General features: G+C 36.9%; 1 protein-coding gene across 7 annotated transcripts in view; it reads left to right on the top strand.

Annotated features, from left to right (window-relative positions):
- ABI3BP (ABI family member 3 binding protein) overlaps positions 1 to 12,245 on the top strand; it is a 244,470-nt gene that overhangs the window by 120,558 nt on the left and 111,667 nt on the right. For 4 of the 7 annotated variants that reach the window (XM_034957020.3, XM_034957021.3, XM_034957019.3 and 1 more), the window contains exons 10-14: positions 6,037 to 6,114; positions 8,087 to 8,161; positions 8,916 to 8,990; positions 10,095 to 10,166; positions 10,618 to 10,692. In XM_034957020.3, coding sequence (XP_034812911.2) covers positions 6,037 to 6,114; positions 8,087 to 8,161; positions 8,916 to 8,990; positions 10,095 to 10,166; positions 10,618 to 10,692 — 375 coding nt within the window. The remainder of the gene's footprint in view (positions 1 to 6,036; positions 6,115 to 8,086; positions 8,162 to 8,915; positions 8,991 to 10,094; positions 10,167 to 10,617; positions 10,693 to 12,245) is intronic. The other 3 variants (XM_055110210.2, XM_063602876.1, XM_024928067.4) reach the window with 1 other exon arrangement.

The following is a 12,245-nucleotide window of genomic DNA, read 5'->3' as shown; positions in this document are numbered from 1 at the left end:
GAAAATTTTCCAAAACTTACGGTTCAACATCTTAGTAAGGTGTGAAAATATTTGCCAATATATCTTTGTGGTTTTGTGCAATCCTTATATTTTTACTTTAAAATAGTCATATCTAGTAGTCCTAGAGTTAGTTACTTCCCAGAAAATAGTCAAGTGACTCTGGACTTCATTTTCTTAATTTGTGCATCAGACTTGGTCACCTCCCTTTAACTATAAAACCCTGTTATCCAACCCTACATCATGTAAATGTGATGCTGCCAGGATGCTCCCAAATTAAGATCCCTCAGTGAATCTGTGTTTGGAAGAGTTAAAGCTCTGGACTCTTACATTAACCTGTTCTCTGCCCAGAGACTGTATACTTTGCCCCATGCCTAGAACTTGTTTGGAAGGAGGAAAAAAAGGAGCTGGCCAATCTCATTGATTTGGTCCCTAATGTTACCATCAAAACTGCAGAAAGCAGTGTTTGTGAAGGGGACTGAAAATGAGCACAGTTGTTTCTCAGACCACGGCTGTCAGTTTTAAACTGGAAGATGTCATGGTCTGGTCCTCAGTGCTTAGTCTTGAGTGATATTTCCTCATCTTTAAAAAAAAATTTAAAAATTCTACATGCTACCATAATACCAATTTAGCATTTTTGCTTTCTTTAAGGAATTAAAGTGGATTTTTGTCTTGTGATTCGTTTTTACTTTTGTTCTTCTGATATGATTCACTAAAAGTCCAGAATTAAGTGTTATTTTAATAAAGAAAAAATAAATGCAAATAGTAAAATGCAAATAATTAAAACTATGAAAATAGTAAATATGTTTTTAAACTTGGCTTTTGAGGGAAGTGCCTATCTTAAATTGAATACATGGGCAAGATGGGGTGGTTCATGCCTGTAACCCCAGCACTTTGGGAGGCTGAAGCCAGGGAATCGTTTGAGACTAGCAATGCAAGACTAGCGTAGGCAATATAGCAAGACCCCATCTTTACAAAAAATATTAAAATAAAAAAATAGCCAGGCATGATGGTACATGCCTGTAGTCCTAACTACTCAGAAGGCTGAGGCAGGAGGTTCACTGAAGCCCATGAGTTTGAGGTTTCAGTGAGCTCTGACTGCACCGCTGTACTACAGCCTGGGCAACAGAGCAAGACCTGGTCTCTTAAAGTATGATGCTAATAATAAAAGAACACATAGAAAATTTAACACATGGAGAATTTCTTACACACTGTATTAGTCCATTTTCACACTGCTGGTAAAGATATACCCGAGACTGGACAATTTACAAAGAAAGAGGTTTAATTGGACTTATAGTTCCACATGGCTGGGGAAGCCTCACATTCATGATGGAAGGCAAGGAGGAGCAAGTCATATCTTACATGGATGGCAGCAGGCAAAAAGAGAGCTCTTGTGCAGGCAAAGTCCCATTTTTAAAGCCATCAGATCTTATGAGTCTTATTCACTATCACGAGAATAGCATGGGAAAGACCTGCCCTGATGATTCAATCACCTCCCACCAGGCCCCTCCCGCAACATGTGGGAATTCAAGATGAGATTTGTGGGGACACAGCCAAACCATATCACACACTGAAGAGACTGATAGCCAGTATGTTTGAAAATGTCTAATAAATCAAAGGAAAATCCTACCCAACAAATGTACCAACTTAGTAGACCATGTTTCTTTAAAAACTACATATACAATTTTTTAAAATTTTTTATTGTATATGCTTCAAGCATCCAACATGAAGTTTTTTTTATATGTATACCTAGTGAAATAGTTAACTATATTCAAGCAAATTAACATCCATTCTCTTGCATAGTTACCCTTTGTGTGTGCATGTGGTAAGAGTACCACAAATCTTAACAATTTTCCAACATACAATATTATAATTATAGTTCTTGTTTTCTACTTTAGATTTCTAGTCTTATTCATCCTATGCATCTGCAACTTTTTACCCTCTGTTCTACATTTCCCTGTTTCCCCCTCTCCATCCCATCCCTCATAAAGTTTTATTCTCTATATATGTGACTTTTTTTAGATTCCACACATGAGTGAAATCATGCAGTGTTTTTCTTTCTGTGCTTGGCTTATATCATTTAGCATAATATCCTCCAGATTTATCCATGTTATTGCAAATGGCAGGACCTCCTTTTTTAAGGCTGAATAATACTCCAGTGTGTGTGTACCATAATTTCTTTATACATTCATCAATGAACATTTAAGTCGTTTCCATATCTTGGTTGTTGTGAACAATGCTGGAGTGAATGTGGGACTGTATGTATCTCTATGAGGTGCTGATTTCATTTCCTTTGGACGTATGTCCAGAAGAGGGATTGCTGGGTCATAAGGTAGTTCTATTTTTAATTTTTTGAGGAAACTCCATACCATTTTCTATAATAGCTGCACCAATTTACATTTCCACCTCAACAATAAACAAGAATTTCCTTTTCTCCACACCCTTGGCAACACCTATTTTTTATCGTTTTGCTTAATATCCATCCTAACAAAAGTGAGGTGATATCTCAGTGTGGTCTTAATTTTGCATTTCCCTGATGATCAGTGACGTTGAGCACTTTTTTTTATACCTGTTAGCCATTTTTATGTCTTCTTTGGAGAAATGTCTATTCAGGTCCTTTGCCCATGTTTTAATTAGGTTATTTGGGGTTGAGGGTGGTTGTGTTATTTTGTTTCGCTATTTTGTGTAAGTTCCTTATATACTTTGGATTTTAACCCTTTATCAGATACATGTGGTTTGCAAATATTTTCTCTCAATGCATAGGCTGCCTTTTCATTTTGTTTATTGCTTCCTTTGCTGCACAGAAGCACTGTTTTTTGCAAAGTGTGGGCATAAACAGTCCTTTATGCCATGAAGGGAGAAATAAACTGCGCTGAAGTTAATTATCACTGCAACTCATAAAAGCTACATTTTTTGAGGTAGTAAATCCTAAAAACAACATCCTCATTCCAGCAGAGCTCATAACAGGGCATCAAGAAGTATAATAGCTTGTTCTAAGAACACATGGTGTGAATAATGAGAGATATAAACAAAAAAGTTAGGATTACACACACATCCCCAAGGGACATACAAAGGGTTTGCCAAAGTCAAGACTTGGCCTGCCAAAAATTAAAGGAAACAACTGTGATGGAAAAATGTACAGAAGAAATAGAGGAAAAGGAATTCCCTGGGTTTTAGGCTGTGTTCTGATTGCACTTTACTTTCCTATTGCCAAGATTGTAGTTGTGCATAGATAGTGTGGGTGAATGCTCAGGGGTTGATATATCAAGAGTTCCCCATTCAAATACCCTCCCCAACTACTAAGTTCTCTGATGTCTGAAATATCATTTATAGATATACAGTATGGCCTGGTGCAGTGGCTCCCACTTGTAATCCAAGTACTTTGGGAGGCTGAGGCAGGAGGATCACTTGAGCTTAGGAGTTCAAGACCAGCCTGGCAACATAGTGAGATCCTGTTTTTGCAAAATAATATTAGTAATAAGCTAGGTGCTGTGGCACGTGCTTATAGTCCCAGCTACTACTAGGGAGGCAGAAGCAGGAGAATTGTTTCACTTGAGCCCAGGAGTTTGAAGTTTGAGGCTGCAGTGAACTATTATCATGCCACTGTATCCAGCCTGGGCAACAGAGTGAGACCCTGACTCAAAAAAAAAAAAAAAAAAAAAAAAGAAGAAGAAAAAACAATATGCCTGTAAAATTAATTAGTAATATAGAAAGAATATAAATGTCTCTTAGGAAGGGGTAGTTTGCCTTTCTTCATTAACAGCCTGATTTTAGGCTAATGTGATTGCCAGCTAAGAACATGTTTTGAATAAAGAAATTGAGAGCATCGCCTGTGAAAGTCTAGGATCTGGACGATTAAACAAATAAATAATAAGAGGTCCTAGGTCAGCCAGGGACTCACTGAGAACATGGGATATTCTTAATCAGGAAGGAGCCCTGGAAGGAGAAGAGAACACTGAAAGAGAAGAGATCGTGAAAGGAAACCTTATAATTTTACATTTAAAAAAACTTCCTGTGGGGCATGTTGAAAATAATAGGAACAGAGTGCTTGAAAAATTCATGATCTGAATTTTTTTCTGTGTTGACAATCAGAATGGTTCACACAAAAGATGTCAGAAAAAAAAACTGATAAAATTTAGACGTTTTAAAAATAGAATTTCATAAAATTATGCTAGATTTTTTAAAAGTTCCTTTTTATGCCCTGCTAAATTAATTTGAACAATGCTATTAAATATTTTGTTGTGTGAACATGCTTTGCAACTTCAGAAACACACAATTTGTTGCAAATTATCATTTATGACACTTATTGGTGGCATTTTAAATAATTCCTGAAAATTAGCTATCTAGAAATCTGTTGTATGTCTTTATCAAGTAGGGATTGAAAACTGATTTGCTGCTATAAACATCGTGAAAGATGACTTCCTAATTGTCTTCAAGCTCATCAGAATTAAGTAAATATTTTTGAACCCACATTAACAGAAAAGAAGATGGTCTTTACAAAAATAAAGTGAACTACAGATTATAAAATACATGTTCAAAGAATTTTGAGTGTGAAAATTAAAGTTTTCAACAGGGAGCAATTTTGTCCCTTAGGGAATATCTAGAATTGCCTGGAGATACTTTGGTTGTTAGAAAAGTATCTGTGGAGCACAAAATATTCCAAAAGTGTGTGAGAGCACTATTGGAATCCAATGGGTAGAAGCCAAGAATACTCTTCAACATCCTACAGTATACAGGCCAGCCACCCATACAAAAAAATCATCTAGCCTCAAATATCAATAGTGCCAAAGTTGGGAAATCTAAGTTCTGTATAGCCTTAGGACTCTGAAAAATCCTGTCCGATTATGTGATCAGCTCAAGGTGGCATGATCAGGGTATCCCAAAGGGGCATGAATTCTTTCATGCCACTAGACTGTTTCAAAATATTATGAGCAGGTAATATTATGATACAACACAGAAAATAACTGAATAGAATTAATCCTAATTATACCCTTTCAAATGGGGAATACCATAATCGCTGGGGAACACTGGCTTAGAAATGTTACTTTCTTTGAAAAAGAACATCTACATTTTAAAATGAAGTTTCTCAAACAGTTGCATAAAGAGGAAAAATGGAAAAAATTATTCTTTGTACTGAATTCCCACAGAGATTAAAAGAGAAGATCTACATTAATATGAGGCTCAAATAAAATTTACTGTTAAATTTTTTGCCACAAATATTTTCAAATAGCTTAGTTTCCTATGTGTGTTGTTTGTGGTTTTCTAAAATCTCAATGTCATAACTTATTACATTTTTTTACCATGTATAATAATGGAAATTTTCTTTTTTTTTTCTTTTCTTTTTTTTTTTTTTTTTGAGACGGGGTCTCGCTCTGTCGCCCAGGCTGGAGTGCAGTGGCGCGATCTCGGCTCACTGCAAGCTCCACCTCCCGGGTTCACGCCATTCTCCTGCCTCAGCCTCCAGAGTAGCTGGGACTACAGGTGCCCACCACCACGCCCGGCTAATTTTTTGTATATTTAGTAGAGACAGGGTTTCACCGTGTTAGTCAGGATGGTCTCAATCTCCTGACCTCGTGATCCACCCGCCTCTGCCTCCCAAAGTGCTGGCATTACAAGCATGAGCCACTATGCCCGGCCGGAAATTTTCTATAGGTTGATTTTTTAAAATTGGGAGTACTTGAATATAAAATTCCAGGAAGCATTTGCAATACAACCTATGCCTTCCAGAAATTCTATTTATCAATCAGATGACTTGAGATGTATCCAAGTATTGGGTTGTGATTTTTTTTCTTCATTTCAATGCCAGTTTAGATCTTAAAGAATTACCTAGGGTTAATAAGAAAGAATTATGTAGGGTTAATAAGAAAGAATTTTGAAGACTTATATTAGTTCCTGCTAGAGATACACAATAAAGTTGTTGACTGGCTAGTGGGGAAGGAGTGTGAGATTAGATTTTTAGTCTGCTACTTGATTATGCATTGAGGGAGGTATTTTTGGACACTGCAAGTGAGATAAATTGTTTGTTCTCTGACTTTTTAGCTAAGAATGAAACCTTGGCATTACCTGCCGAATCTAAAACACCAGAGGTTGAAAAAATCTCAGCACGACCCACAACAGGTAATGAGATCGCTATGTTGTTGACCTTGAGAAAAGAAAAAATGCTTTTTTTCAAATACTAATCTGCAGTCTTTTTTTCAGTAAAGAGCCAGTAGGAAATACATTTTGATCATAAATGCAAAACAGTAGGAGATTCTAGGTCTCTAACGTTTGGGAAAACAATAGCTGCAAAATGGAGTATGGAATCACATAACTGATATGTAATACAGAAGCTGTATTTTTTACTCTAAATAAAAATTATTAGTTCAACACTGAAATATTTTTATATTAAAAACATCATACCACAAGTTTGGTGCTGTTCTTTCGTATGATGACATTAGACCGTTTTTCATTTCTACACTTTTACAAGTGGTCAGTGTAGCAAAATGCCATATATTCTTCACAAATCCATAGCTTAATATCTATGAAAATACCCTGGAATCATTTAGAAACAAATGTCTCTGGAACTTTAGCAATCCTAGTGTAGAGAATATAGAATAGTTCAGTAACAATCCTTTAAAGAATCAATGCAGTAAGCATTTTCTCCATAGTTTATCACCATTACTAACAAACATTCAGCATCTCTTCTATTAATGAACTACTCAAGTCCAGTCCAGGGGGGGAGGCATTAATCTTTGAGCTAGAGTTTTTGCCAGAGTAGTACCACCTTATCCAGGACCTGATGAAACAGACATCTGGCAAGAATTTCCCACAATCTATATTTAGCAGAGTCACTCCGATCTGTAGTGAATTTTTTAGTCCACAAAATCCTATAACTTGAAATATTGATGATGTACCTTTTACTAAACTTTTGGACTCGTAACTGGTCCAGAGAAGATAAAAGTTGTTGTGGCAGTAAAATAACTTCAAGAAATCCATTCAAGTAGGAATATGTCTGAGAGAGCAAGATGAATATGGTCCTTTTCCAAAGAAAAGAGATGAACCTTTCATCCCCACCTTCATGGGAGTCGGAGCAGAGGTATAGCTACTGGAGTGACCCATTTGGATGAAATTCCTAGATGGTTTTTGACTTTCGTATACGTGATCAATATCCAGAAAAGCATAGGCATGGCTCTATAGGGACTCCAAATCCCTTTCTCCCTCAAAGATTCTACCCACTTTCCCCAATTATACTTTTTTCTCTTGGCAGCATTTCTGATGGGAGAGTCTACATGTTTTTAGTCCTCTGCCAAACCCTCCTCAGAGTTTTCCACTTCAGAAACACTTAGGAAAACACCACAACTTATTACTCAGGGTTATTGTGTTTATTTTGTGTTCTTGCCCTGCAACATTCCGGGGCTTTCTGGCTCTCAATTCATTTCAGATCCCAGTGATCTTAGTTCTTATTTCTCCAAAAGTGTTGACTGGCTGGTGGGGAAGGAGTGTGAGCTTTTTAATTGAGCTTTTTATTACCTTTAATCTAGCATTTGGGACAAATCTGTGGCTGAGCATTTAAATTCTGATCATAATTTCAATTCATTTTCAAGCTTTGCATATTCATTGCAGTGTAAGAGAGAAGTCTTATAATGTGGTAGCTCTAAGTGAGACTTTTAGCCCAGAGTCATCCTTTCATTTGCCCATTTATTCGTTTAATAAACTATTATCTTGATTATCCTTCAGATTCTTCAATAAATGATTTAAAAAGTAATAAACTATAATCATGTGCTTGTTTACTCTATCCCAGGTATTGTACTAAGCCCTGGTGATAAAGAAAAAGGCAGATTTAAAATTATTATTAAGCTTATAAGTGTTTCAATGAAAGTCAGGTCGGAGTGCTCTTTTGGATAGAAAGCAAACCCAGAAAGGACCAGTTGGAGAGGAGTGTCAGCTCAGGCACTTGAGACAAGCCAAGGAGCTCTTTACATAGTAACACAAAAAGAAATGGGCTATACAAATATCAGACACTAATTCTAAAAGGCAACAGAATGTGTCTCCTGGTCTTTGGTTGCTTCACTTTATCTTAATTTGTAAAGTTGTGCTTTTTACCTTTCAGTGACTCCTGAAACAGTTCCAAGAAGCACTAAACCCACTACGTCTAGTGCATTAGATGTTTCAGAAACAACACTGGGTAATTCTAAGAACTTTTTTTTTCTAAAAAAACAAAAGTAACAACGAAATAACTCCCAGGACTCACAGAAAAGAAACCTGGTGCCTTAACTTCTCTCTCCCTCCCCACTTTCTCCTTTTCCTTCCTTCCTGGCAGTGGTTAACCTTCCTCTTTCTTGGACAGATTCCACTGAAGAGTTAACCACATGGCTGATCCTGGTGACTGACCTTCTGGGCAAATCTGGATGCTAATTGCTAACTAAATGCCCTTTTTAACCAGTCTCTGGGTTATACAGACAGAATACCAGCCTTTTAACTCCCAAATCTTGGGGGAGAATGGAGGAAACCTGGAAGTCTTGACTCTGTGCTTTCTGCTTAGAGTGGCTTTGGGAAGTCTTGTGCGTACTAAATTTGGGAAGAATCCCCAAAAGTGTCATGCTTTTAAACAAGAATTTCATGGCACCCATGTTTGTTGTTTCTTAGCCCAGGAGAATCTAACTTGCTTTGTTGTTCTCTTTCCCCTGAAGAAAAGGAGCAGCATGTGTTTTGTTCTGTAATTTGATGTTGATCTTCTCAGCCACACCACTGCCCTTTGAATGTACACCTTCATATTTTAACAGCTATGTAACTTTTCCAGGGAAGGTTATTTCCATTAAAGGTATTGGCTGCTCTGTGTGCAAGAGTCTGTTACAAAGCTTGCTGTGCATGATCATGGTTAAGCCACAACATCAAAACCCAAGTCCAGGAGTTGCTAACTGCGCTCTTTTTTATTGTAGTTCTCAGCAAAAGGACCCCGGAAACATTGCAAACTATTCTAATACCTCAGTTTGAATTGCCACTGAGCACTCTAGGTAAAAAATAATAAATACTGCAGCTTTATTATTACCTTGGATATTGTATGCATGCTTCAAAGAAGTCTTTTGAATTAATTACGCTAATTTATACCCAGTCCCTTAAAGGTGACACAGTCTTCAAGTTTAGGATCCCAAAGAGGCTCTCCCTATGACAAATTGTTTGGTTGGGTTGTTTTTCTTTTAAGTGGTCATATTTTAATATTATGTTTGATTCTTTTAATTCAGAATCAATATGTCACTGAACAAATTGATCATTTCTGTATTTTTTGTAAATGTGTTTACTCTATTGTCTCTCTTAACAGAGAAGATATATTTATGATATTTCTGCAGACTGCTTCTTAGAATTCTTAGAATTCTTCTGAGTGAAGTATGAAAAAAATGAGGGCAGGGTGCAGCGGCTCATGCCTGTAAGCCCAACACTTTGGGAGGCTGAGGCAGGTGGATTGCCTGAGGTCAGTAGTTCAAGACCACCCTGGCCAACCTGGTGAAACCCCGTCTCTATTAAAAATACAAAAATTAGACTGGCATGGTGGCATGCGCCTGTAATCCCAGCTACCCAGGAGGCTGAGACAGGAGAATCACTTGAACCCAGGAGGTGGAGGTTGCAGTGAGCCAAGATCGTGCCACGCACTGCAACCTGGGTGACAGAGCGAGACTCCACTTCAAAAAAAAAAAAAAAAAAAAAAAAAGATGGGGGGAGGAGCTTACATATAAAGCCACCGTAGTTACCAAAACTCTATTTTTAAAAGCTTTCAGATGGACATTTTCTAGTTCAGATGTGTTTGCTTGGTTTAAATTTAAATGAAATATATTTAAGAACACACATAAACGTAGCTGAAGAAATCAGCAAACTGGTTTAATAAGGGTGGAAAGAAGAGTCCAAATACAGTAGCTTAAATTTAGTCACTTAACTGTAAAAAACTGAAAAAGAAACTTTCTTATATTCAACATTGAAACGTAGATGTAACAAATACTACTAATGGTCTCTTAACATGATTTGCCTTTTTGTGTTTGCTTTTGTTTTTGCAAGCTTAAAATTTTAAAAATCTTTTCTGTTACTTTCACCTCAGGTCGTAACTTTCTTTATGTGTTTCATTACAGCTCCAAAAAGCCTTCCAGAATTTCCTGAGGCAAAAACACCCTTCCCTTTTGAGAAACCTAGGGGCACATTGGGTAATAAGAGTACCTTAAATTTAATATTAAGGCTGTGGGTGGTGATTGCTTAATTCTGCAGGACACATTTACTGCATCTTATTTCTGGAAACCTCATGAACTGATAGTTAGGCAAACAAATGGTTGATTTGATTTTTTTTTTAATAAATCTATTTGGATTTTCTGCAAATTCAGTAAAACCCATCAGTCTTAATTCCACATAATCCACTTAGCTTTTTGTCCTTAAAAATGCTGACAGTCTGACACCAAACTCTGGTCTCTCTCTGACCACTAATCAAATGTTCTCTGGATGGATACATACTGATTTCTTACTGATATATAATCACTTTTTATTGTATTGGTATACTGCAGGCTTCTGGTAGCCACTTAACCATACCAGCAACCTATTTCTGTCTCGTTCTCCTGTTAAAAAAAAAAAATCTTCAGCAAATTCCATTTCTTTTCAATATAGCTTCAAGTGAAAAGCCATGGATTGTGCCTACAGCTAAAATATCTGAAGATTCCAAAGTTCTGCAGCCTCAAACTGGTAATTAAATCCTTTTCTTAAAAAAATCGATTATAACAAGGAATATTGAGTAACTTATTGTTTTTATAGGTTCCTTAATTGATTATCATTATGCTTTGTAATAAATGGAAAAACTATCATACATTTGTTGATACTGAGATGAACCTCATTTTCCCCATTACAAAAGCAAAATGGTTTTGAATGTTTTAAAGACACCTGTTCTAATTTCTGGATACTATAACATCTTAGAAATGTGGCCAGAACATGAACTATGAATTGGCTCATTGATAGAGATCTCTTTAGTGACAGGAAAACAGTACCAAAATAAGAAGCATCAGCATGGGTCTGATTTAACAGTATGAGTTTCATAGTCTCTTGCAGGGAATATTTGCTTCTTTTTGGCAAAATAATTAAATAAACATTTAAGAGCTTACTATGTGAAGATAGTATAGTAAGTTCTAAAATTTGTAAGTGTAGCATGATATGTAGGAGAGACCACAGGTCCTTGCGGTTAATAATAGACCTTGGCTCCAGGCCTCGCTCTCCTAGTAACCATGTGATGGCTACTTTTCTCTACTTTCGGAAGGTATTGGTTTCCTCTCTTGCAAACTGTAGCAATTGGCTTTTTTTTTTCCTGTGGAGAATTCTTGTGTTCCATCATTAAAATTGATTGAGATATGTTTCTTTTACAAAAAATATTTTTCTCAATTAAATTCTATACATCTTTTGATTGCCTAGCAGTCAACTAAAGTGCGTATTCAGCATATGAGAATTATAAGAAGACCTCAGAAACACCATCCTTTATGATTACTTCCATGATTTTTGTGTTTTGCTTATTTGTATTTTAATTTTTGTAAATCTTCTAGTTGTTTTGACTTTATTTGGGGTACATATCATATAGTGTATAATGAAGTTGGGCATTTCATGTAATGAACTTAAATGCAGCAGCATTTTGTGGTGTTCTCCAGAGTCCAGCAGAGGACTGGGTTTGAGAAAGGATGAGCATGAGCCCTCACAGATCTTGGTGAAATTATCCTTTCTCTAGTATATGTAATGGGCTCAGATGTCTGCAAAAGATAGAAGATGACATCAAATTAAGGGAATATGTCTATTATAGTCACCCCTAGTTTCCTTAAGTGGGAACACACTTGAAAGTTGGCCATGCTTGTTCGCTTATCCAGAGAAGCCTCAAACTGTATCTAAGTCTTGGTTTCCCTAGTCACTGACTCTAAAATTCTAGTGCAATTAACTAAAGTGGGTGCAAAAACCCCTTTAGCAATCCAAGTCGCCTGGGTCTAAAATCTGGGTTCTGAGTTGAATTTCATACTGAGCCTCTGGGTTCAGTAGCCATCACCCAGGTGCAGCTGCATTGTAATTATGATGCAACAACTAGTCTAGGGGCATATGTGATGGTTTATCTGCTGCACCGTGACAGCCCTGGCTGTGACTCCCACATCCCTCAGGAGCACCTGAGCCAAGTGCCTTTGGGGATTTAGGGACTAGATAAACTTTTAGATCCCTTTCATCTTTTAGGTTTTGGATTATAACATGGGGAACATGGGGTTCTTCTGGGT

This window comes from Pan paniscus, chromosome 2 (genome assembly GCF_029289425.2).
Source record: "Pan paniscus chromosome 2, NHGRI_mPanPan1-v2.0_pri, whole genome shotgun sequence".
Lineage (NCBI taxonomy): Eukaryota > Metazoa > Chordata > Mammalia > Primates > Hominidae > Pan > Pan paniscus.
Note: the sequence above shows the minus strand (reverse complement) of the source record. Positions and strands in the feature narration are given on the sequence as shown.